General features: G+C 36.2%; 1 protein-coding gene across 5 annotated transcripts; it reads right to left on the bottom strand.

Moving 5' to 3' along the window:
- Positions 1 to 1,604: 1,604 nt before the first annotated feature.
- Positions 1,605 to 27,668, bottom strand: LOC112047237 (proton-coupled folate transporter-like). Of its 5 annotated transcripts, none has more exons than XM_024084279.2 (8): positions 27,397 to 27,668; positions 19,929 to 21,007; positions 11,322 to 11,475; positions 10,089 to 10,190; positions 6,898 to 7,035; positions 6,315 to 6,398; positions 4,763 to 4,919; positions 1,605 to 4,333 (listed from the first exon to the last, which is right to left on the bottom strand). In XM_024084279.2, the coding sequence occupies exons 2-8, from the start codon at positions 20,736 to 20,738 to the stop codon at positions 4,183 to 4,185; spliced, it is 1,596 nt and encodes a 531-aa protein (XP_023940047.2). In that variant the 5' UTR covers positions 20,739 to 21,007; positions 27,397 to 27,668; the 3' UTR covers positions 1,605 to 4,182. The 5 variants fall into 5 exon arrangements, with proteins under 5 accessions (XP_023940047.2, XP_052738465.1, XP_023940049.2 ...); XM_052882505.1 differs by having other exon boundaries at positions 19,929 to 20,981; XM_024084281.2 differs by having other exon boundaries at positions 19,929 to 20,895.
- Positions 27,669 to 27,896: the final 228 nt, after the last annotated feature.

The following is a 27,896-nucleotide window of genomic DNA, read 5'->3' as shown; positions in this document are numbered from 1 at the left end:
TACTTGTAAAGGATCTGATTCTGTATATTCTTCTTTAATATCACGCTTTTCAAAACCATTCCTGTCTGAAGGGGCTTGTCTTCCATTTTCTTTCAGATCTTTATCGTTTTCTATAGCCATATTGTTTTTTTCTTTGTATTATGATTATTCCTGAGTTTATAGTTCCATTAACAGTTCATCTATAACTGTCATTATTTCCAAAGCTCGCTAACTATGTACACACCAATTTCACTGAACTTTGTTAATGTAGTGCGGAATAACAGTGCCACTAGTATCGAGTATTATCATTAATCTTTTTATTATTTTATTGCTAGGGTATAAAGTAATGAAATATAAGGATTAAATTCATGATAAAACAGTGTGTCTTGCTCAATGTGATGGTACATCTAACAATAGAGTATTGCTAGAACAGTACAAATATTTATTTTGATGTAATTTACAAGTATAATGGTTGGTTTCAGTAATTACAACAGTGGAACTTTTTTTTTCTCTCTGTTGTATATTATCAATTTGGTACTTCATAAAATTACGATCTAGCCTACTTATGTGACTAAATAGTAATTTAGCGTTAACCTAACTTATAATATATAGTTATTGTATTATGATAATGTCTAATAACTTAATCTTAGTCTTTCACTAACTATTACGTTTTTAGGTCACTTTGTTAACGTGATCTTCCACAATAGTGGAACTAGTTGGAGGTTCTGTTTTTATATTCCAAGCAGGAATTTGCAATTTTGTCTGCTTATTAATATACTAGTCTTTTAATTCCCGTTCCCGTGATAATATAGGGTAAAGTATAGCCTATGACACTCACTAAATAACTTGGCTTTCTAGTGGTAAAAGAAAGGTAGTAGATCCAGAGATAGTTCAACGAGTTGCGAAGCTGAAGTGGCAATGGGCGGGGAACGTAGTTCGAAGAGCCGATGGACGTTGAGGTCCCAAAGTTGCTGGCATGGCGACCCCGCACTAGAAAGCACAGTGTTGGTCGACCCCTCACCATGTGGACTGACGACATCAAGCGAATCGCAGGGATTCGCTGAATGCAGGTGGCGCAGTATCGTGATGTTTGGAAGTCCCTACAGAAGGCCTATGTCCTGCAGTGGACGTCCATCGGCTGATATGATGATGATGATGAGTCAAATTTATCATTAATCTATTATACAATAGACAGGTGGTATAATTGCAACTCACGTTACTTACTTTACGTAGAGCGGGGGCACACGATGCGTTGCGGCGCCGCATCGCAAAGATTTCACCGTATCAGCGGGCACATGAGTGGTGCGGCGCCGCAACGTTGTTATGTCGCAGCAGCGCCGTAGCAGCGTTGGACAGTCTGTTAATAAAGTAATATTGTGACGCATAGACAACTGAGCGGTGCCGCTCCGACGTCGCAACTCATTCACCCCTCCCCGTTTCGTCTCGGTGGTTGCAAGTCCGGTGCGGCGCCGGAGCGCATTGTGTGACATGCCACAGATATTCCTATGTAAGACGACGCAGCGACACCACACGATTCGTTGCGGCGTCGAACTGCCGCTGCAACGAACCGCAACGAACCCTCCGCTGTAAGGGGTAGTGTTTAAATAAAATAAAACGAATTATCATTGATTTAACAAATTACTTTAATATTTTACACTATAAGTCATATCACTTTACATACCACAAATTGTATTAACTGTCTGGTCCTTTTGTGATACAATCTGTGTTAATAATAATAAAAATTAAAATATGTTGGTTTGTTATCGTTGAGTATTAAAGAAATAATTATTATTAAAGATCGAGATAACAGTAATTACTAAACAATGTCTATTAGTGGTTAATTTAGCTTTTTCTATTTATTTTCTATTTATATTACTAAAATAGAACCTAGATGTTCCAGACTTCTAATTTTTGAACGGAAAATTCAACACTAAATTAAAATTACTAGTATAGTGCTTTAGATATTCTACTTTAGGAAGAAGGTTTGATTTTGCTTGCAGTGGTAAGGTGAACAGACAGACACATTTGTGAGTGAAACTAATAGTCTAAGAGCCCATGAACCCAACCTTAGACATTTTATAAATGCTAAAAGTTTGTCAGCTCTTACATTTCTTCTTTTTCAGTATAGGTAAGTAAGGTACCCAATTATGGAGATTGGACCCTGGGAGCTTTAGGAGGTAGATGGTTTTAAGGATCCATATTCTCAGCCGGCTAAGTAGAATATTGATAACTTAATCGAGAGTATACTTAATTAATAATTTCGGGGATTTTTCAAAATTTTAAATTTTTTATGTTATTGCATACACAAAGGCGTTTTTGCTGTCAAATTACCTACTTACTAGTAGTAAGCAAGTAATAAGTTAGTTACTACTACATCTAAAATTAAACCATTTAGTAGAGTAACTTTAATAACATGTACCTAGATATAATTATTTTGAACTTTAAAAGTCACAAAATTGCATGCATTGCATGTAGAAATACTATAGACTTTTAGATAAGCCATGACATCCATACTTACATATTCTAACCTATAACAATTTAACTATTATACTTGCTTAAAAACCTTAAATTACATTTTATAGAACATGAACTTAACAAATTATCGAGATATACAAATTAACCTTAATACTAGTAATGACAGTAAGGCCACTAAAATACATATTAAGTAAGTAGATAAGGTTTTGATAAAGGATTTTAATCTCACTAGGTAAATTTTTGATACAATGTATTTTTTTACAATTAAGATTTAAATGACCCAGACCAGTATTTACGACGAATTATACAGAATTTTATTAAAGACCAAGATTAAAAGGTTATTGTAGTTAATTTGTAACTCGTATATAACAGGATTATGTCCTATGTACAGTGAACTGATAATTATTTACAGTGACTTATAACTACTCTGGTTAAAAAAATCATTGAGAAAGAATAAATACATCAAAGAAAAACTATACACAAAAGACTCTGCACAAAATGCGTTACAAAAATTTGTCAAAAATAAAGTTATAGCTCATTAGAGCCAACCAGCACCTGATCTACAGACCTACCGCTTGTCCTAATGCGGCTAGTATTCTAATTTTGAATTTCTTTGGACTTAACAAGCTAACTAATTGTGCCTACTAGCTAATCTGCACAATGCTACCGCACCAAGTGACACGCGCTGACCGCAACTGATTCACGCAAGGATTATATGATTTACTTGTATGTACTCGTCTGTATACATTTGTGGTCCACACGATGTACATTCGCTGATCACGTGAAATTCACTTGGATCCTTCTGAGGTTTACTGTTGACCACGCAATTTTAAGACACTTGGAGACAGTTGACAACGCGGCGTCGACTCGAGACGCAGAACTACTGGTTAAGTAACACAGTGGCGTAACTATTCTATTTGAGGCCCTTGGCGAATTCATTGGCTAAGGCTACAGAAAAAAACCAATCATACCAATAATAAAATACTCATATACATCAAATAGAATACTCCGCGGGCTGAGGACCCTTCGAGCCGTGCCAGTGATTTTGCTAACCTTGCTACCCTATAGGTAGACCTCTGGTTGTCCAGTAGCTCTAGTGAGCTGTGACTCTGTGAGGTAAAACGTCTGTTCATGCACCCCAGTTTGTCTCAAGGTCAATATTTCAGACCCAGTCCCTAAAACTGTCCAGCACGGCGCTTCTAACATAATAGGTAATTGTTTATTTAACTTAACCTTCTAAATTTATAAAAGCTTATTATTTATATTTTGAATGAGATACATCAGCAAAATGTGTATTCATTTAGTTTTGATTTGAAGATTTTCAAGGTTTGTGCAAATCATTGGGTACCTGGCATGGCGTCGGCCGTCGAATATTATAAGAACAAACGAACTTCGTGAAGTTTGGTCATTATTATATAAGTCGCTTCATTCGAAGATATAAATAACTAGGTAGTTTCTTTGAATTATTAAACCGAATATAAAATTAAATAAATAGAATAGGGACTTTATAACTTTAATGCGTATACTGAGCTCCGAAGATATTCAGAACCTATAATTAAGATATAGATTTTTCTATATACCTTTGTCCAGACTCAAAATATGGTATCTTAAAGATTCCCAAGGGATCCTTCGGAATTATCTTACGGGCGATATTCTTTGATTAATGAAAAGTTAATCGAAGAATATCTTTGGTTAACTTTTCATTTCAGTCTTTCATGCTTAAACCATCTACAAACGTGTTGAGTCAAACTTAGCATTATTTTCTGGCAATGGCGGCTTCTCAGAGATTTTGGCAGCTTCAATTTCTTTCTTCCCTTCTGCTTCTAAAGCTTTCTTTCTTGCTTTTCTCAAGCTTATTCGGTGAAGTGTGAAAAAGTATCTGAAAATTGTCCAGTCCAATTAATAAAATAAAAAAAATCATTACTAACATAAAAAAGTTAGTAAAATTTTTAATCTACAAACATTAACGACTAAAGATCTAGATCTAGTAGAAATCTAGCGGGTGCTATTACCCAAGAAAAGAAAAAAAAGAAGAAAATTTTTTTTTCAATAGTAATTAATTGCCTGATAAAATTACATGACTAACGACAGGCTAATGAAGCTGGTTAAGCCTTCTACAGACTGGCGGAGAGTTGCTAACCAAAGGATAGTGTATTATATTGTAGCGCTATTTTATAGTGATTTTTTATAATTAGGCATTGTGAGTATCGAATTTGTTTGTCAAACATCAACAACAGAATGAAGCATGGCGGTGATACTTCTGAGCTCTGTCACAAATATCTCTACTAGTTCTGAAAACGTTACTCACACAAGTATAACGGCAGCGGGTATTATCAGAATGGCGCTTGTGAGGAACACGGCCCCAGGCAGGACATCCAGCGTGTTCTTATACAGCCAGGCATATATGGGGTTGAAGATCAGAGAAGCCAGCGTCTCCGTGAGGGAGAACAGGGAGTTCACCTTAGCTGAAATTTTTTATTTTTTTTTTATTGAGAAAGAATACAATAAGGAACTTAAGCTAACTTATCCTAATACATACATAACTATACAAATAACTATACAAATCATGCCCACGTGGAATGGTGGCAAGAATACTGGTTGCATTTCCGCGCTGGACAGCCAGGCTGATCCTTTGAGCAAAAAATGAGCCAGCCCTTCTGTCACCAGTCGAGGCAAATAGCTGGTTTCTATAAGACATCACATTACTTCTATATGACATCGTACCAGAATGATAAATCGTTTGGCGGTACGTCTTAGGCGGTAGGGTGGCAACTAGCCATGACCGAAGCTACCAGCCGGACCTGAACCAACTAAGAAAACCTCAATCCGCCTAGCCGGGGAACGAATCCAAGAACTTCCATCTTGTAAATCCACCGCGCATATCAATGCGCCGCGGTGGCCGTCAAAAATGTCCCATATGCAGGTACAAAATTATTTACTGGACTGTAGATCTGAGGATATATATTATGGTGACAATGTATGTCCCCACAAGGTACTGGTGGCACCACCATAAAGTTTTTTATACTTTTAAGTTGCGGTGGAAATTGAATGAGGATAACTTTTTGGGTTGTAATGAATGACCACATTATTTACCTAATTGGCATAAATTGACCTTACGTAATGAAGCAGTACGCTTTGTTGCAATGCATTTTGCTTAAAAATCAATGTGCAATATATCAACAGGTCCTAATAGAAAACTATTTTGTTTAATATCAAATTTTAGTTTACACTAAAGCCCTTCCCAGTGCCCTACAACGATTCTAAGTTTCATGGGCCTCTTGCTAACTGTACTTACTACCGGCAAAGACGATTAAGATACCAAGCGATTTAGCGTTCAAGTACGATGCCGTGTAAAAACCGAAAGGAGTGTGGATTTCATCCTCCTCCTAACAAGTTAGCCCGCTTCTATTTTAGATTGCATCATCACTTACCATCAGGTGAGATTGTAGTCAAGGGCTAACTTGTAAAGAATAAAAAAAAAAACTTTACGCAAGTAATTTTTTAGACTAAAACTACCAAAAAGTTGTAAATGCTGTCAGTTACAATTTATTGGTCGCATATTAGACGCATTCATAACATTCGTTGCATTCTCTAAAAAAATAAAAGAACAACTTATAAATGGATATGGATACATGGACTCAGTAAAGAAACCAGACAAGTCGAACCAATGTCGATTGTTGAATGTTCGAAGAGTCGAGCGATGTCATGACGCGTGGCCATCTATTTAATACTCTGTCTAAGTTATTGGTAGTTATACAGTTCTCATGCTGGTGGTTTATTTTCTTTATGTGATATATACAGCAGATGACCGCCTTTCTCTTTTTTAATTATGACATTATTATACAGAAAGGTCAACTTACCGGTTTCTTGTTTGTCGACCAACTTGGATAAGATTGAGCGTAGCGACGTAAATATAGTTCCAGATAATAACTCCACCACAGGTACTGCAATTATAACACAAAAATACATGAACATAAATAAATAAAAATATATTAAAAAAGAAGGTGAATCACTTAGCAGATGGAGTGAGTGTGTGAGAAATCTGCGTGATCGAATGAGAAATGAGGAGATCTTCAAAAGAAACAAAGTCACGACATAGCTCAACGAATCCTGACGCCGAAGTGGCAATCGGCGGAGCACACAATTCAAAGAGCTGATGGATAGTGCCGCTTCATCTTCGCGACTCGCTGAGCTATGATTGTCATTGCTTTTCTAACTTTGGTTCTTCTGCGGAACACCTCATTTCTGATTTTATTACGAGAGAAATTCCGAATTTAGCTAGTTCCATCGTGAGTGACTCTGAGCTTTCTAATTAGGTCCATAGTTAGCAATCAAGTTTTGGTACGATCATAGGAAACATGCAATGAATGTTGAGTAAAGGTGGTAACAATAAAAAATCAAGGGATCATAAATACCAGAAACTACAACTGAAATAATACGTACTGATATACAATTCCATGTCGGATGTAACGAAGGCTGTCCAGATAGAGCCCACGAATTTGCTAAAAACAGACACGAAGCACAACAGGGAGTCATCAATCTGTAGCTTCTTGCTAAGAACTGTTATCGAGAACATTGTGCCTGGAACAAACATGCATTTATAATAAAATTCCAATTCATTAAGTAGTACGAGTGAGCTTTTAGTGACTGCTTGTTCAGGGAAACGCTTTTGTCATGTTTATTTCTTCGCCAACCAACTTTGCTGTGTTCTATTCTTCTTTGCTGTCTACGGTCTAAAGAGCCGGTGGACGTTGGGGTCCCAAGATACTGAAAAAGCGACACCGCACTAGACAGTGCAGTTTTGGTCGACCCCTCACCAGCTCGACTGCTCTCGCTTGACTTCAAGCATTTGTTACATGCAGATGGTTCAGGATTGTGATGTCCTGCAGTGGACATCCATCGGCTGATAAAATGATGAGTCTACGGCAGTTGAGGCTTAATGCTACGCTTCATGCTCATGTAAAGGGCAGCAATTTATCGGACGTGTTCTACGTATTCTAATAGGTATGCCATGTATTGATCTGTTATAGGTTATGGTTGTATTCTTACTATTTCCATTAGACACCAGTTCGGAAAGCAAATTCTACTGCCAACAAATATCAGGAGATCTTTTCCTGGAGCTCAATTAAACCACCACAGCTTTTTTTTATGAAAATACGGAATATAATATAGAAGGCGGTCGTGTAAGAAGCTTAGTGGACATTGCATTCAAATCGGCTGATCATTCAGGTAAAGAAATACTAAAATCAATCCAAACGAAAAACTTTAAAGACAAGATTTGGAATTACCCTGGGATAACACTTTAACCAAATTGTCAGCTATACTTTCCATCTATTCCATTATTATCAAACCTCACTTTTCTTTTTATTTCGAACTTAATTTTAAAGATTTGTTCACAACAAAATTGGTTCCCACTTCATTCTTCTTTGTAACAAAATACAATTTATTTCACCAAACAAGTATTCAAAGGCCTTTTAAACTGAAAAGAAAAACTCGGGTGAAAATATTTGAATATATTATAAGCAAGGGGATTTCTCCGAATAACTTTTGTGTCTGTTGTGGAAAGTTGTTCGTTTTTTCACTAAGCACAAAGTTTATGTGGGAGAGTTATATCTAAGCAGGCTTACATATCTATTTAGGAATGTTTTTTAATGTTTTCAACAATTTTCAAAGTTCTTTCGTTTAATTTATGAACAACTTAATCTTAGTTGTCTCATTAGGTACCTTTATTTTATTGATAATAATCTTAAGATAATGAATTTTTCATACTTGTTATTCTTGGATGAAGAATATTGTTTGGTCTTTTACGTTTAAGTCATTTATGTCATAACATAATAAGTCGCTTACGTCATTTCAAAATTTTCCTTTTGCTCTAAAGTTCTATCTCTACTTCTGCTGTATATTTGATAGATAGATTATTATATCGTTCCTTGGTTATGATCCACTAGTCCAAACGGTGAACTTAGTTCTACTTGAGAACTCAGTTCATTCATACATAAGGAGTTCATTGAGTATGAGTTATAATTATGTCTTTATCAAAAGAATGAATACCATTAATGATGAAATGAATTTATAAATTTTACTTGTTAAGCAACGCGCACTTCGTTAAATTGTTTGTCACTTTTAGTAACACTAAATATTTTGTTCTTTGCACTGTTATTGTAGGCTATCTTAATAATTCGCTTTTCTTAAGTTAAGTTTCAAAACCCGTAACCGTTGTCACATTTCTTTCAGGTTTTACACACTGTTTTAATTGTATGTAACACTTGTGCACTAAAAATGTTTTAAGAGTATAATAACTACTTGTATTCGTAACAAATAATTACGCGGTTCGATCACACGTTCATCCGAGTTGTACTAGGCGGTTCACCTTTTTTTTTCGAAATTTGGAGCTACCTACTTCATAATATTATGTCCCTGGTATATGTTTTCCTATATGTTATACAAATAGATAGAAAACTATGCAAATATACTAAAAAATCCCACAGTAAGAAGTAAACAACGGCTGTCCAATCCAATAGTTCGCGCAGTAAAGCAAGCGATTATACGCGTCGGCTCACATGAACAATGATCAGCCAACTCGGATGCGACGTCCGCCAAGCTTCTTACACGCTCATCCTATATATTATATTCACTGTAGTGAATAATTGACTTATTTTGCTGTTATGTTGTGCAATATTTTAAAACAAAAGGAATATGATACAAGAATTATGATGCGAACTCCCCATATTCGGCTCACTGCTGAGCTCGAATCTCCTCTCAGAATGAGAGAAGTTAAGCTTATAGTCCACCACGCTGGCCCAATGCGGATGGGCAGACTTTACACACGAAGAGAATTGAGAAAATTCTCAGGTGTGTAGATTTCCTCACGATGTTTTTTTTTCACCGTTTGAAACACGTGATATTTAATTTCTTAAAATGCACATAACTGAAAAGTTGGAGGTGCATGCTCTGGATTGGATTCGAACCCACACCCTCCGGAATCTGAGACAGTGGTAATGTCCTGGGCTATCCGGGCTCTCAATTTTACATTGTAAACAGCGACAGATATTTAAGCAAATAATGCATAAATGTTGTCTAAAATGTCGAGTTGTGTATTCAGGAACTGTAAAAACTATATATATCTAAATATATAATGTACGAGTAAGTAAACTCGAAATTGTGCATGTATGCGTTTAGTAGAGTCGCTAGATTTGGATTAGTTTTTGCAGTAATTTTGTAGGCAGGTAATAATTATGTTTAATAGTGTACAATTTCATTCATACATCATATCAAAATTAAACATAGTTGGTAAAATATTTAACTTTAATGAAATCTAAGAGTTTGGTAAACTTTCAGTTTTTGACTTATATAGATACTGACGCCGCACGGTATCACTCGCGTGGTTCCCGTTCCCGTAGGAATACGGGGATAATATATAGCCTATAGCCTTCCTCGATAAATGGGCTATCTAACACTGAAAGATTTTTTCAAAATCGAACCAGTAGTTCCTGAGATTAGTGCGTTCAATCAAACAAACAAACTCTTCAGCTTTATAATATTAGTATAGATAATTTAAATTTTTAAACGATGAAAGCAACTAAACATACTAGCAATGATTTTGATGGAATCGATATTGTTGGTGATATATTTACCGATGGAATGAAGGACTATCGAGTAGCTGGCGTAGAAGGAATACTTCGCCGGTGTCCAGTTGAGCTGGTTCCTCACGAACAGGTAGAAGACGTTGTACTCCGCTGGAGAAGAACAGAAGAATCATTACATATAAATAAAATTGAAGTGTCTGTATGTTATTTCAAAACAACTGTGTGGTTTCACAAGCACATAAGAAACCGCACAGTAGTTTTCACAATCTGATATTAAATCATAAACATAATAGAACACAATCAAACTTTTTACCTGTCTTACCGCTTGTTCGGGCTAATCATTGGAATGGCTAGACCGATTTTAATGAGACTTTCAATAGGAGATAGAGGAGGTTATTGAATTTTCCTTTTGTATCGGAAAAATCTAAGATACCGTGGGTTTTGTGAAAAACTTTATTTCACGCGAACAAAGTCACCGGCGTCAGCTAGATAATATAATGTTTATTTCTGCTACCAAGCTGTGGTTCAACCTGATGGGTGTAATTACAACCTCATGAGACGTAACAGTGTTGGTTGTGGACTCCCACCAAGTGGACTGACGACATTAAGTCAAGAGTTAAGCTATAGTTGGTCTAGCCCGCTTCCATCTTTGACTGCAGCGTCACTTAAAATTTGGTGGTGGTGTTAACCCTAACTACTAATTTAATAAAAAAAGAATAGCAAAACGAGGTTGATAATGTTCGATTTTGTAAATACACTATTATATGATAATCCGTAGTACGGCAGGCGTCCACAGATCTGCATCGTACGCATCGCATCAAACGGATTTTAGTATTATTTGTATAGAAAGTCATACAAGTGCGTCCACTGATCCGCATAGTACTGATCGCAACGAACGTTTTTTTTCTACTGTAACATTAACATCCGTTTGATGCGCTACGTCCGATACGTACGATGCAGATCTGTGGACGCCTACCATTGATGTGCTCTCTGAGCCAAAGGGTCTAACACCACCAGGTTCCCCTAATAGGGTTGCTACTGAGAATATCTAGAAAGATAGAAGATTTATTTTTATATCCCGATCCGCTACTGAAATCATGTTACCTTATTAACAATGACATTTCATATTATTCTGACATTTTACCTATACTATTTTGACTTTTTATCTTATTTTTGATTTTTGTTTTTATATTTTTCTTTATATGGGTGTATGCCTGAAATAAATAAATTTTTCATTTTTTTATTTTTTATAACCACTGCTCCAAAGGGGCATTTACTTACACATAGAAGGCCCGAATAGTATGAACACAGCTACCAGGGTAAGAAGCACTTTGACCCTTCGATTTGAGGGCCTCTTCCGAAACGCCACCCTCATTGTATCCAGTACGTGAGTTACATCGAAAAACGAAACTCCTTTGCTGTCGGCTCTCGCTATCTGCGGAAAATGTAAATTTTATGAGTTACCATCTTCCTTTTTTTGTGTTTCGTTGTCTAGGATTATGCTGGGTGATTTTTTTGTTGTCTGGAAAAAATATAAATTATGATGCCGCGCGGTTTTACCCGCGTGGTTCACGTTCCGTAGGATTATAAGGATAATATATAGCCTATAGCCTTCCTCGATAAATGGGCTATCTAGCACGGAAATAATTTTTCAAATCGGACCTTCCTGAGTTCCTGAGATTAGCGCGTTCAAACAAACAAACGAACAAACAAACTTATTATATTAGTATAGATATATAGTCGAAACATATCGATACTAATATTATAGAGGTAAAGTTTGTGGGGTTGTAGGGAGTAACCCTGATTCTGTACTGATCAGATTTTGAAAATTCTTTTGTTTTCTCTTGAAAAGCAAGCCTCATTGATTGTAAGTGTCATAGGCTATATTTTATCCCCGTATTATTCTCATGGGATTGGGAACTAAGCGGATGGTAAACAGCCAGACCTGGGCCCAATTAAGAAATCCTCAATCGGCTCAGCTGGGGATCGAACCCAGGACATCTTGTAAATCCACCGCGCATACCACTGCGCCACGGAGGTAGTGCGCGCGTGTGTGTAGTTAAAACAATCGAGAAAATATCACATAATGACTTTACGTATGTAAGTGAATAAAGGAAAAAAACAGTATTCGGAAATTGTCTTAATTGCATGATTTAAAGAATGTGCAGTTACAATCCTTTAATTGCTTTGTGTATCTAGTTGACCTTAAACTTATCCGTCACAAAAATTTTAACCAGCCGACGCTCGGCGGTTTCACCCGCGCAGTTTTCTTTCTCGTTCAGGACTCCCGTGTGAATTTGGATTGCTGATTGAACTAACCTTTGCCGCGGTAGTGGACTATACATGTTTGGACATTGAAGTGCATAGTGGCGGGTAGCGGATTTCTATAGCCTGCAGATGGGTGAACACATGGAAATACACCATTTTCGACCTCCACATATCACACATAACCTACTCTTCATATCGCCCGTCAGCTAGGGCCAACCAACCTAGGTCAACTCTCTACCCTCGAGCCCCCACTTTGATCAGCTGTTCAATTCGCGTGATACTTAGTGATGTAGCTTTCTACTAGTGAAAGATTTTTAAAACCAGTCGAGTAGTTTTCTAGTTAAAACGTAACAAACAAACAAATAAAAATCTAATTTTACCTCATTGTTATAATAGTTTAGACTAGGATTATCAAGGACTGGGACTTCTGGTTTTTTATATTTTGATTTTGTTATGAGTTACAAAATCAAAATATAAAAACAGGAAAAATATTATTTTACTACTTACGAGTAGTCTTTTCTTAATAACAAATAAACGAGGCGATAAGATTAAATAATAAAGCGGACGATAAAAGAAAAAACAAATTTATCGAGGCTTTACATTTTCTAAAAAAAAATATTATTTTTTCTCACTATACTTCTTAGAGTAGGTATAGATAATAATTAGTGGTCGTAACACCACTGACTTCCATGCCTCAGAGGAAATGTTAAGACCGATCACTATTATTAACTCCCGATGTGATGTTTTGAAGCCCTAATAAAATGGTAAATGGCCCAGTCATCACCAGATGGCTCAGACCAATTATTGTATAGGACCTACCTCGCTAGACGTTACTTTTCTGTCAAAGTATATGACCAATGATCTAATGCGATTATTAAAACTGTCTCTATAGCATCGATGTTTCATAGTTGTTTTTCTGAGAAAATGACAGACAATGTTCGTGAATTTGGGTGCGATACTGGTCCTTCTATAATTGGTCCAAGTCAGTCGATTCCCGCCCGCTAGACTATTGTCGTACCCACTCCTAAGACAGTCTTTTCCGACTTTTTGTAGGGAAACGAGAATATTAGTCATATTTTAAAGAAATGGCAAATATACTGTTCAAAAAAAAGCGGTGATATACGTGTCTGTCTGTAGCATTGTAACCTTTAAATTAATAAACCAATTATGATGTGGATTTTGTTTGAAAGCTGATGTACTTAATTGATATAGCTCGTAGCTTACAATAAATATCTGTTAAGCTAATCCGAAATTATCGGCATTTTTTATTACGACTAGCAGACGCCGCACGGTTTCACCCGCGTGGCTTCCGTTCCCGAAGGAATACAGGGATAAAATATAGCCTATTGCACTCGGGGATAGTGTAGCTTCTTAACGGTGAAAACATTTTTAAAATCAGTTCAGTAGTTTCAGTCCTTACTTTGTGGATGTCCAGGCAACTCGTACGAAACTATTTCCATTCACATTTGTAATTCGTACAGCAAAAATTTGGAATGCCCTTCCGGCGTTTGTGTTTACCGACACTTATAAAATTTAAACACCTAAGAGTGAAAAGGCATCTTCTAGATAAGCGCGCTCCATACTTTCCATATATATATATATTTCATAATCGTATTTCTACGGGAACTGGAACCACGCGGCGTCTGCTAGTGACTATACTAATATTATAAAATCTATACTAATATTATAAGCCGAAGAGTTCGTTTGTTTCTTTCAACGCGCTAATCTTAAGAACTATTGGTCTGATTTGAAAAATACTTTCAGTGTTAGTAAGCCCATTTATCGAGGAAGGCTATAGGCTATATATTATTCCCGTATTCCTATGGGAACTGGGTACCACGCGGGTGAAACCGCGCAGCGTCAGATAGTAGGTAATAATTATAGCTTCATTCATAGTTTAATTCCTTCGTCTATATGCAGAGAGATCTAAGTCTGCAGTGGGTCATTATAAAGGCTGATAATGATTACGTAGCCGAATTTAAGTTTTAAAACGTATCTACTGTAATAATAAACAGTATAGAATAACCGCGTAAGTGCTAACACGACCGCAGATTATATTTGATGAATAGTTTTGTATGTAGACTAACCAAAAATTATTATAGTTTTGCAGGACAGGACGTACTTTGGTGTCTCATCTACAAACAGATATTTTTTGTTTAACAAGTTCTGTCTATTCATCTTAGAGTTGTTAGGTGAAAGCGGACGCCCATGACTTCGTCCGCCCTTTGACCTCCATAATCGGACCCGGTCGGAATCTGTTCTTAGTGCACGTCTACTAAATTCATCCCAAATTTCATCTTTCTATGTCAGACGATTTTCGAGATTTCGTGATGATCTTTCGCATCGCATTCGCACATTAGTGTAATCCTGATGCTTTGAAAATTAAATTAACGGCAGGTATCACCATCCTTTTCATTAGTGTCTGATTATCATATTCATAATTTTATTTTGTCATTTAACATAAAGTAACAATTCGGTTCTTGGCAACCGCGACATGCGACCGCAACGTGGTCGTGCGACCCACTGCTTAGTATGAATTTATATGGAGCACTAAACAAGTCGGTCGCGCGACACGGTCTCGGGATTTGTTTAGTGGTCCATATAAATTCATACTAAACAGTGGGTCGTGCGACCCGGTCGCGGTCGTGAGTTGCGGTCGCCAAAAACCGAATACTACATTTACACTTAGACTATACGACAAAGAGGTCTTCTACTACTAACAATTAGGCGAAATATTATGATGACGACAATGGATATACATTTTCAGAACGATTCCGACATAATTGAGATATTTGGTGAAACTATCATATTTATTGTTACGTGTATACTCTCGCCGCGAACTATTGTTCGTAAATGCATGTGACGGACATTTGCATTATTGATTTTTAATACAGATTCATATTACTGACCCATTTAGATATACTGCTGAGTATGCGATATAGTTTCAACCATCATTATTGGCCCTATTTACGGCCCACTAAAACAGGCCTCTCTCCTTAAAGGAGAGGAAATATGGAGCTTTGACCCACCATACTTCAATATTTGATTGAGTAACGACCACTATCAGATGTTATTGATAGTTATTAATAATTTACATATTAAATAATAACGATATATTTTAGACCCTTATTATTATTACACGTATTTTGTAGCTGAATTAAAAAAAAGAAATGTTTGATTATTTAATCCCTGTTGTATTTCTATGCTGTTATGTTCTACATAATTTTCTTATAATATTGTAAATATCTTTAAATAGATAAATGACCTATCCATGCTTTTACTTACATAAATACATTATGGCTCGAACACTAACTTTTTTTAGGTCGGTTGAAAATTATCTCAATGCGGCAAAAGTCGTAAGCGTCAGCTTGTGAAAAATATATATCATTAAAATGGATAAAGATAGAATTACAGATATAAAAACGCGATATCGGTATTGAAACCACGTCATCTGATAAACATAACTAATAACTAGACATAATGTAGGTATTTGTATGTGATAAATATTGATTAATATCGCTCTTGTTGACCTATTAGGGTAATTATCATTTTTATTATAAAATTATTTCACAGAGTCAGGCCTCCCTTCTTATAGGAGAGGAAATATGGGGCTTAGACCCACCACGCTGCCCCAATGCGGATTGGCGAGCGGGTGATAATGTTAAATTAACTAACGTCCACTATTATATGTTGCGGGACCGACGCGAAGGCTTTCGAGGAACAAGAATCAGGAGTCATGTCATGATTTCATGTCAGGTCATGATTTTCATCTACAAAATTTTTAAAAGAAAAATAATTTTGAAATAATTTAATAATTTAGAATAGGAAAGATTTTTGAAAGAATAATGCCTCAAATACAGGACCACATGCTTTCACTTTCTTATATGTATATTCCTTTAATAATAATAACTGAATAAACCCCAAGGCGAAGCTGATGTGGCAATGGACGGGGCACATAGTTCGAAGAGCCGATGGTCGTTGGGGTCTCAAAGTGCTAGAATGGCGACCCCGCACTAGTAAGCGCAGTGTTGGCCGACCCCCCACCAGGTGGACTGACGACATCAAGCGAGTCGCAGGGATTCGCTGGATGCAGGTGGCTCAGTATCGTGATGTTTGGATGTCCCTACAAAAGGCCTATGTCCTGCAGTAGACGTCCATCAGCTGATGATAATGATGAGAGAAATAAGTATGCCAAGTCCTAATCACATAAGAGAGAAAAAAAAAATGAATTAAAAAGCACACAGCTTTATTTGCACTATGATTAAAAGCCCTTCAAGTCGACCCAATATTAATTGAACTTATCAGAAGTGTCATTGACTTCTAATTATCTCGAGAGGCATGTGCCGATAAATAAAACTAGTATTTTTTTGGGACAGTGCGTTGCCCACGCAAAGCCGCAAAAAATTTGAAACTTTGACATCTGTCTAGACATCTTCCATTAAAAATTAAGGCTTGCTTAAAGGGATTATATTTCGATTTTAGGTGTCAGACGCAAATAAAATAGTATTTGTGATGAAATTAAAGAAAGAAAAACAAAGGGTAGCTACCTGTTTTTCTTCGTAATATTTAAAATCAGTTTTGGGACAATAAGCGACTGAATAATAATACGTTAATGACTATGCTTGTCTTGTGCTAATGAAAAGGAGATGGTTCATTTCAGGTCCATTCTTGTATATTATCATTAAAATTTAAAAAATACAAGGATTTTATTAAAATTTCTTAAAGTGAATAAATCTAACTAAATAGAAAGAAATAAATAAAATAAAAACCCAAGATTTTGAGTTATATCAAGATGGCACCCATAGAGCAACTATGACATGACAATTGACAGCAAACGTCAAATCGATTACTGCATTGAAAACGTCATCTATCCGCCATTATTATCCTTATTATTGTTGCATTTTTTGAGAGATAATAAAAATTATTTCGAAAGAATTAATGTAAATTCGTAGATTTATATAATCAAAACTAGTTAAAAAAATATGTTCTTTTATTTCCGCTAGGGTACAATGAGTGATCCTGGGCTCCATACAATTTTGGACCATCTCCTTTGTTGTATTTAAAAACTGTACATAAAGAATAATTGTTGTTGGCCATATTCGCAGTACGGTGATCGGCCATTGACTCAGGGGACGCAATTGAGTCGAAATTGAACTTTCAAGTTACCTCCGTGCCTGGAGCCATCCGTCATGATCTTTATCATTTACCTTATTAATAAACTGTAACCGCTTGCAACGTAGCGGGATTCAGTTAGTTTTGTACAGCTTTTTTATTTCATTTGATAATAAAAATGAAACAAGACGTAAATTTATTCACACTTAGTTTAATGCATTTGCGAAAACTGCTATATATTTACTTTACCTATAATAAAACACGAATGTTATACTAGCTGACGCCGCACGGTTTTACCCGCATGGTTCCCGTTCCCGTAAGAATATGGGACTAATATATAGCCTTCCTCGATAAATGGGCTATCTAACACTAAAAGAATTTTTCAAATCGGACCAGTAGTTCCTGAGATAAGCGCGTTAAATTAAACAAACAAATTCTTCATTATAGATGTAGCTATTCTGGTTTGAAAGATAATAATGTAATAAAAAGCGTGTAATGTAAAAAAAAAATTTTGCTTTTTTTGGTATTTTTAAAACACTCTTGTTTTTTTTTCTGTAAAATGAAGCCAATACAAATAACATGCCCCAAATCCTTAATTATTTAATTACTTTAATATACCTACTTTTACCTAGAAACCTGCGGTGTAATAATTAATTCTCTGTAATCTAATCGCATATAAAATTATGAACACACTGACCCAAAAAGAGAATTTTTTGAGTAAGTACCTACCCAATAAATAAAAAACGGGCAAGTGTGTATCTGGCAATGCACAGTGTAGGGTTCCGCAGCTGTACGTCACCAACGTAAACTTAGAACGGTGATTTTTGGTTGGTCAATATTCCACAAATAAAACTCATAAGTTAAAAAAACAAGTTAAAAATGATAAACACCCACAATATTTTTTTAAAACCTCAATTTTTTAAACCTCATCTCGATGACACTGGCACTGGATAAACCAGTAAAAATTGTCCCCATTTAAAACGCAGGTTTTTTTTCTAGATTTTATTTTACAACTTCGTCTGCGTAGTTAATGTATATAGAGTCCTTTTCATGAAAGAAGTTATTAGCCTTACACAAATGACTTCAAAGGACTTCGTTCATGAAAAGGACTTCACATTATGCTAAATTCGTGCTCGTCTCAAAGCTGAACCTCGGATAGATGGACAGACGGATTATACGAGACAAACACGTGATTAATGTCGGTCTATGCCCGACGTGTTTAGACATTATGTTTATTTCATTGTTACAGGAAATACTCATAAAAGTCTAACTTGTGAAAGAACCTAAACAAATACGGAGTATAAAGGAAATAAATGTGTTTGCTACCGACCAAACTGTTTAATACAATCGTAATATGTTATTATCAGCAATAATTTGTGTATCTGAGGATTTGTGATTGTAAATTACTCTATCGGTATAATCAAATATGACAAAGAAAAATACCTAAATAGTTATGAGAATGTAATGTTTATCTCCTAAAAAATATGTCATTTGAATAAGATTTTCATGAATCCTGTGATCAACGATTGAGTTGTTACAAGTATAATATGTCACTCTGCATCAAAAACCGGCGATTACATGAGGCTTAAGCAATGATGTTAGAAGAAAAAAGAGGTAGATAGGTAATACGCTGACTGCAAGTGGCACGTTATAACTATGCTAATTAGCAAACCTGAGCTCAGTCGCCGCACTGTCATCGCGCCGTTTACAACGCCGCTGAAATAAGTTTTGTGTGCCAGTTGTAAACATCGAATGTAGTTTATGTAACCTATCTGCCTCTTTTTTCTTCTAACATCATTGGGCTTAAGACTTACACCTCAGATTGATGGAATGAGTGGAACTGTCGTCGTCTCCATCGGGCTATTTGAATGGATTACTATAAAGTCATGTCTCCTTTCTTATAGGAGACTAGATGGGATGATGAAACAGAAACACTACGCAGTTCCAAAGTAGGTTAGCATTAAGTCTTTGATTTTGTAACGATCATTGTTACTTCATTGAGGATACGAAGCTACATAAGCTAATCACTGGGCGGACATTTTACTTTTTTTTATTAATATGTCAATTCTGTCAGCCTTTACTGGATGTGAAGCTATTCAAATTGGTTCATGACAGTCATTTTATGTGAATGACTTTATTAAGGGAAAACTATATAAATTAATTACAAGAATTTAAACATAAATAGCGTAAAGAACTTCGATAAAAACTATCTTTCATATAGATAACTGATAAATACATAATAGAACAATGTGCAAACAGACGTGTTATAATTCCAGACTAAGTGTATTTACCCAAGCACGTGATCTATTGTTTTACAGGCTTTGAGATAATAGGTAACGACTAGTCGAAGATAGGTATATTGGGTGTTAAAACAATAATAATATAAATAAGTAGGTATCACAAAAACGTTGACTCGCGTATTCAAGATATAATAAAACCTGTATCAGAAGTAAATGATATTGTAGATAGAGATATCGAAATTTATAAATAAAGGATTTGTACACTTACAGTAGGTTTTCCTCGTTCTTGTAGCCACTGATCTGGTTCTTTTAAACAAGTGCATCCATAAAGAAGTACAGCAGCAAACAGGACGGTAGTCAAAGAAAATATGCTATAATATCCCAATTGAATTTTCAACAGGTATCCGCTGAAGCCAATTCCGATCGGAAGTCCAACAGTCATACCGATGTTAACAAGGCCAACTCTGAAGGTCCGAGATTTTTCAGAAGTTATGTCGCTGATATAACTAAAGACGCCGAGGAACATTGTCACCCACCCCCCAGTTATAGCCGGGAAGAACGTCTCTAAGAACACTGTAACGTGAACTGGTATTTCGTAGAAGAAATAAACATTCACCAAGTTATTCAATGACGTTAACAATTCACCAAAAATCGGAAGCATAATGCAAAGTTTTCTCTTCCCAGTTCTGTCACTCCATGCGCCCAAAAACATTATCAATATGAAAGGTAATCCTGTATGAATTATACTTTTCCAGATGTCAATAGAGCTTATTAACATTTGCACTTCTTTTTCATATGTTGAGTAGTTATTACTGTTTTTCTTGATCAAGGCGTCACAAATATGGTCTTCAAATTCGAAATACACTCTGCAGGCTTTATCCAAATTGAAATTTGTCATTGCAAATCGTGATATAACACTAGGTATGATCATGCCTGCCAGTAAAGGCTCGACGGTGATGTTGTCCTTTATATGCCATAACTTGTCTGTAAAACTCTTGTCTTTGTATTTCTGTTCCACCTGTTCCTTATTTAAAGGTTTTTCTTCTATTTTGTCTACATGTTCTTGTTTTTCTGCCATGATGTCACAATTAATCGCTAGCTTTCTGTTAATCACGTTGTTTCTTTATATTTTCATTTTGTAGGAGCTAGTGAGACGCGAACACTCGGGCTTGCACTGTTCAACACAACACAATGGACGACAATGTGGCAGTCGTTATAATTGCTTTTATTATTTACTTCTCCGATATATTTGTTTGATATCAATTAAATGTTGATAAAGATAAAACGTAGTCACAGATAATTGGCTTTTGTTGTGCATTGGCTGGATCAACGCTCGTTTTATTATTACTGTAGATAGTAAACGTTACGATATCATAGTTAGATGTCTATTATACAGGCTAACGCGTGTACCTAACTCTATTATTGCGTTTATAATAAATGATTCGGAAGATTACCTATGTGATATTTTACAAAATAACATAAGTATAAGATTTATATTCTACTGAGTAATAAAAAAAACATTAACATTGTAATAAGTATGTCCCTTTAGATCCTAACCGAATTGTAGAGGTTATTTATGAAGGACTATTCAAGAAGCAGTGTCTACGTGCTGTTAATCCCAATTTCAATAGTAGATGCAAGCAGATGGCAGATTTGAAGTTAAGTGGTAAACCATCGTCGATAGGATACTCCGGATTATTGTCGCACATTACTGTAAAAGTATAATCCTAATTAATGTGAAAACCCCCGTTTTATTACAGAATTCCTATTTTTAGCTTGGTAGTCGACTAAAGATAACTAATTAGTAATTTAATGACGTTCATTTGCGAATGCTATTTAGGTTTTTCAAAGCAATTATACATTTTTTCTGATACCTATCTTGAGTTTGGCTGTTTTAGGACTTCAAATAGTGTTCAGGGTATTTTTAAATAACTATATTTTGAGGATATTGCTATTATCACCTGGCAATTGCATGGTGTCTTTGTTTAAGAGCAAAACTTTAACATTTTAAAAGTGACGTCATCCAGTTCTTATATATAAATTACATAAGCTTAAAATGTGTGCGTGCCTAGTAAAAATAAATTATTTAGGTATATCACATCATTGTCAAATAAAAGGTCATGTTTTGCGGAAAATAGCAAAGTAAATAATGTTAATTATTTATAATTTGTTGACGAAAACAATTACAAAATTAATGAAGTCTTTGTATAAATTAGTTGTTATAATATTGTAATTAAAGTATTCTCACATAATTAAATAATTTTCTAGCTAAATGTCTATTGTTATGTCATTAGCGTCGGATATTGTGTATAATGTTATTTAGCGACATAAATGATCATGCACAATTTAAAATTTATATATAACTTTTTTGGATATGTATTATCTATTGTGATTGTATTTTTTAAAATTAGTATTATATATTCTTGTAATGCCGTGATAGCCCAGTGGATATGACCTCTGCCTCCGATTCCGGAGGGTGTGGGTTCGAATCCGGTCCGGGCCACGCACCTCCAACTTTTCAGTTGTGTGCATTTTAAGAAATTAAATATCACGTGTCTCATCGGTGAAGGAAAACATCGTGAGGAAACCTGCATACCAGAGAATTTTTTAATTCTCTGCGTGTGTGAAGTCTACCAATCCGCATTGGGCCAGCGTGGTGGACTTTTGGCCTAACCCCTCTCATTCTGAGAGGAGACTCGAGCTTGGCAGTGAGCCGTATATGGGTTGATAATGACGACGACGATTCTTGTAATGACTATTTTTACCAAAAAAAAAAAAACGAAAAAAAAGGAAATTCCTTTTACCTACTACTATTGCAACAACTTATAGAGCCAAATAATTTACAGAGCCGTGATAGCCCAGTGGATATGACCTCTGCCTTTGATTAGGGAGATGTAGGTTCGAACCTGTTCAGGGGCTTCCACCTCAAACTTTTCAGTAATGTGCATTTTAAGAAATTAAATTATCGTGTCTCAGACGGTGAAGGAAAAACATCGTGAGGAAACCAGAACCAGAGAATTTTCTGAATTCTCTTCGTATGTGAAGTCTGCCAATCCTCATTGGGCTAGCGTGGTGGACTATTATCCTCTCATACTGAGAAGAGACTCGTGCTCAACAGCGAGCCGAATATAGGTTGTCAACGATGATTGCAACAAATCTCGTACGATTTATAAACGTAGAGAATTAATTCAGAAGTTATTGTCGTCCTGGGTTAATGAATAAATTATTGTCACGTTGCATTTTACGGAAGAGCGAGCTCAAAACGCCGACGATTGTTTGCGGTGACTATAGTTATGAAATTGTGATTGTCATTGTTCATTACGTGATGATTACCTACCTTCGATTGTGAGCAATTTCAAAATATTTACGCCTTTTATATAAATTGAGAATGCACAAGATTAACATAGGCGTCCACATATTCGCATTGTATATACGAGGCAGCTAAAGTCTAGATAATATTTTTTTTGTAATAATATATTGACTTGTTTGTCGAGAAGGTTGCCTCTAAATATACCTTAACCAGAGTAAAAAAAGGTTTATAGACAAAGAGTATTACTAGTTATTAGATATGTCACTAGTTCAACTAGTTCAAAATGTCGAAACTGAGATGAACAAAGGTGGCTAATTGTCTTAATTTAATTTAGTCTTATAGTAAACTACAAAAGTTACTTAAACATAAAATACCTAATTAGTGTCTAAAATGTCGAGTTGTGTGTTCAGGAAGTGTTATAGTGTGTAACTATATACACAATTATACACAAACATATTATCATCATCGTCATTATCAACCCACTCATTGCCGAGTTCGAGTTTACTTTACAGTAGTCAGGGCTAGGCCAGTAACTCGCCTAGCCCTGACTACTGTAGTCCACCACACTGGCCCAGTGCGGATTGGCAGACATTACACTCGCAGAGAATTAAGAAAATTCTCTGGTATGCAGGTTTCCTTACGATATTTTTCCTTCACCGTTTGAGACACGTGATATTTAATTTCTTAAATTGCACACAACTGAATAGTTGTAGTAGGTGCATACCCCGGACCGGATTCGAACCCATACCCTCCGGCATCGGAGGCAGAGGTTATATCCACTGGGCTATCACGGCTCAGGCACACAAACCTATACTAATATTATAAAGCTGAAGAGTTTGTTTGTTTGTTTGATTGAACGCGCTAATCTCAGGAACTACTGGTTGGATTTGAAAAAATCTTTCAGTGTTAGATAGCCCATTTATCGAATTAGGCTATATATTATTACCATATTCTTACGGGAACGGGAACCACGCGGGTGGAACCGCGCGGCGTCAGCTAGTGTAATGTAAGAAAACACAAGATTGTGTATGAAGCTAAATTCGGATCACTTTTTGTGTGATTATGTAGGCACGTGACATATCTATAGGATAAAATGTCCTTGCATAAAGAAGATTGAAAATAACGTCGAGTTTTATTTTTTTAGACGTTTGTTATGTCTATCATAAATTGCCAGTATTGACTGCTTAGTAACGCATTTTAAGATTTTCCTTATAGTCTGATTATTATTAAATTATTTTTTTTATATTTACGATACAAGTGAAACAATCCTTTGCAAGCATAACTTTAATTATTATCAATACATTTTATATTTAATCTAGTCCTAAATTGTGAATTAAATTCAAAAAAATAAGATCCATAAGTACCTATGAACTTTCATCCTTTCCTTAAGTTTTTTAAGAGTGTTATAAATATATTACGCCTCTGTTTGTCTGTCTCTAGCATCGTTATTTCTAAACTAATGAACCGATTATGATGCGTTTTTTGCAAGCTTACGTAATCGAGATGGATCTAAGCTAAAGAGATAAGCCAATCAAAAGATTTCTACGGTTTTTTATTACAATGGAAGAAGTTCTGACGTCAAAGTTGTTTACTTTAGCTATTCATGAGAGTCGAGAGATGTTCAACATTTTAGTTGAATAAGTATTTCTCATGAACTGGCTATTAAACAAAACAAAAATTTTTAAAAAATTTGGCTGTTTGTTTATCATGTACAAGGAAACGCACAAACACTATTAAATATTAAGTATATATTAGATGACAAGTAATTAATAATACAATCTATAATTAATTCGACTACAATATGAATAATAATTATTCATTACCAAAAGAAAGAGTCAAATCTCGATGCAAAATACTGTTATAGGTCGTTGGCATGACTAACAGGTTCAAAAGAAATGTACACACACACAATTAATATTGTTAGTCTTTCTTTATATTAATAATAGACGCAACGCGGTTTAGCCCGCGTAGTTCCCGTTCCCGTGGGAATATGGGGATAAAAATTAGTCTATGTTATTCAGGGATAATATAGGATTGTAACGGTGAAAGTATTTTTCAAATCAAATTTTAATCAAATATAATCAAATTTTTCAAATTTTAGATCTTATCGACAAACAAACAATCAAATCTTTCCTTTTCACACTATCACACTTCACACTACCATCACACTAATATTATAAAGGCGAAAGTTTGTGTGTAAGTGTTTTGGCTGAAATTTGGAATGGAAATAGATTTTACTCTGGATTAAGACAAAGGCTACTTTTGATCCCGGAAAAATCCATAGTTCCCGCGGGATTTGTGAAAAACTGAACTCCACGCGGACGAAGTCGCGGGCGTCCGCTAGTTATAATATAAGAATAGATTAACGGATCAAATGACCCAGATTGTAAGTGGATAACTGTAGCTTATAGCAGAATAACACGTTGATTAATATTTATATTATTATATTAATATTATTAGTAATAAACTAGCGGATGCCCGCGACTTCGTTCGCGTGAAACTCGATGTAAACTTTCAAATACCTCTACCCTACCCTACCCCTACCCTACCCCTACCCTACCCCCACCCTACCCCTACCCTACCCTACCCCTACCCTACCCCCACCCTACCCCTACCCTACCCTACCCTACCCCTACCCTACCCCTACCCTACACCTACCCTACCCCTACCCTACCCTACCCTACCCGTACCCTACCCTACCTCTACCTTAAGTTGAAATTTTTCCTGAATTTTCTTTGCTATAAACCTCACGGAGCCTGAGACCTTTCCAACAAATGCAAAACCGTGGAAATCGGTTCGTGCGTTCTGGAGTTATAGCGTCAGGAAGGAAAACCCGACTTATTTTTATTAGTAATAAATATCTCACCCGGCAAACGTTGTTTTGCCTCAGCGCAATTAAAAAATAGGAGTTGATAGAAGACGGAACAAAATTTTGGGTTGTAAGCATTTTTTAATGCTAAACTATACGCATCACACACATGTGGACACATGAATTGAGGCTTAGGTTTAAAGCCTCAATAGCTCAACAGTAAGAGCGGTCGGACTTATCACCGAGGGGTGGTGGTTCGACCCTCAACCACGTTGGTCTATTGTGGTACCCACTCCTAATACAGTCTTTCGACTAGTTGGAGGGGAGTGGGAATATTGATCATATTATAATCACCCGGACGTGGGTCTTCTAACTCCACTGGGATCTCCGGACTGATTCACCCAGGTCATGGTCACCCCCTCCCGAATGTCCCTCTAAGCTGAGGTTCGTCTCATAGGAGACGCCCTTAGAGAGTCGTTCCGTCCTCTATCCTTATTTCAGATTTCGGGTCTTATCAGGCGATGCTTCTACGATCACCCAAAACCTTCAGTGTCACCGTAGTGGTCCTACATGGAGCCATCGGCACATACTCAACACAAAAAAAGGACATGTTAAATAACCTTTAAAATAAAGGTTTATGTGCATGTAATTAATTACACCAGCGACTATGCGTTTTAGATCGCATCTATTTCAAGTAAGTTCGCTTTCACCTTAAACTGCACCGTCACTTAATATCAAGTGAGATGGCAGTCAAGGGCTAACTTGTCAGCGATAACCAAAGCACTAGAGAGGTCGTCCAAATTGTAATAGAGTCAAATAACTAGTATCACAAAACGTGTCTCTATACAGCCTCCTGTGAGCTCCGGCTTGGTCTGAGACAGTCGTTTAGGGTTTCTGAGCAGATAATGAGTATGTAAGAGCCGTGATAGCCCAGTGGATATGAACTCTGCCGTCGATTCTGCCGGGTGTGGGTTCAAATCCGAACCGGGGCTTGCACCTCTAACTTTTCAGTTGTGTGCATTTGAAGAAATTAAATTTCACGTGTCTCAAACGGTGAAGGAAAAATATTGTGAGGTAACCTGCATACTAGAGATTTTTCGGTGTGTGTATAGTATGTGTATGATACTTATGCGTTGCATTACTAGGGACAACTTATTCCACTTATTTAATCTTTTTTTTTATTCTTTTACAAGTTAGCCCTTGACTACAATCTCACCTGATGGTAAGTGATGATGCAGTCTAAGATGGAAGCGGGCTAACTTGTTAGGAGGAGAAAAGCCACACCCCTTTCGATTTCTACACGGCATCGTACCGGAACGCTAAATCGCTTGGCGGTACGTCTTTGCCGGTTGGGTGGTAACTAGCTTCGGCCGAAGCCTCCCACCAGCCAGACCTGGACCAATTAAGAAACTCTCAATCTCCCAGCCGGGGATCGAACCCAGGACCTCCGTTTTGTAAATCCACCGCGCATACCACTGCGCCACGGAGGCCGTAAAATAATCACAATAATCTATATGTATATTCCTCTGATTATATAAGTAAACTAGAATGTTGATCAAAGAAACTTATTTAAATTAAGTAATGGATTAAAAAATTATAACGATAAAAAAAAATAACCACTCAGCTATGTTGATCCATCCATAAAACTAAAGCCAATTACAAACAAACTTTAATTAACCACACAAAATAAACAATTAAACATTTTCCCCAAATACACTGTCACAAAAACTATTCTACGTAGAACTATTAAAACTATTTTTCACACGTATCACAATAACTATAGTTAAAGTTCGTGTTGCAACATCACTAACTGAACACGGAAAAATACAGAATAATAAAATTTAAGAAGTGTTATCTTTATCAGACTTGCAGTGGTAGTAGTCAATACGAGAGTGGTCAGATACGTAAATATTCTGCCGGCGGTCATCCAATATGTAGTCCAAGAGCTGGTGAATCAATTTATTAATATATAAAAATACATAATTCAGTCCTCAAACGCGTGGTACACGGTTTGCGATGTATGACGACGAAGGGGAGTTGCGGGCAACGGGAAATATGCGTGCCTTAAAACTGCTTCGCTGTGTTTTCGAGGTAAAATGACTAAAATGACCATAATT

Source organism: Bicyclus anynana, chromosome 7 (genome assembly GCF_947172395.1).
Source record: "Bicyclus anynana chromosome 7, ilBicAnyn1.1, whole genome shotgun sequence".
In the NCBI taxonomy this organism is placed as follows: domain Eukaryota; kingdom Metazoa; phylum Arthropoda; class Insecta; order Lepidoptera; family Nymphalidae; genus Bicyclus; species Bicyclus anynana.
This window is presented reverse-complemented; position numbering and strand designations above follow the sequence as displayed.

Bases quoted from the DNA above. Each gene is read 5' to 3' on its own strand.
- LOC112047237 (XM_024084279.2), bottom strand. From the start codon at position 20,738: ATGGCAGAAAAACAAGAACATGTAGACAAAATAGAAGAAAAACCTTTA. The intron at 7,036-10,088 runs GTAAATATATCA...TGTTTGTTCCAG, and splicing joins GATAGTCCTTCATTCCATCG to GCACAATGTTCTCGATAACA. The intron at 4,334-4,762 runs GTGAGTAACGTT...GACAATTTTCAG, and splicing joins CCCGCTGCCGTTATACTTGT to ATACTTTTTCACACTTCACC.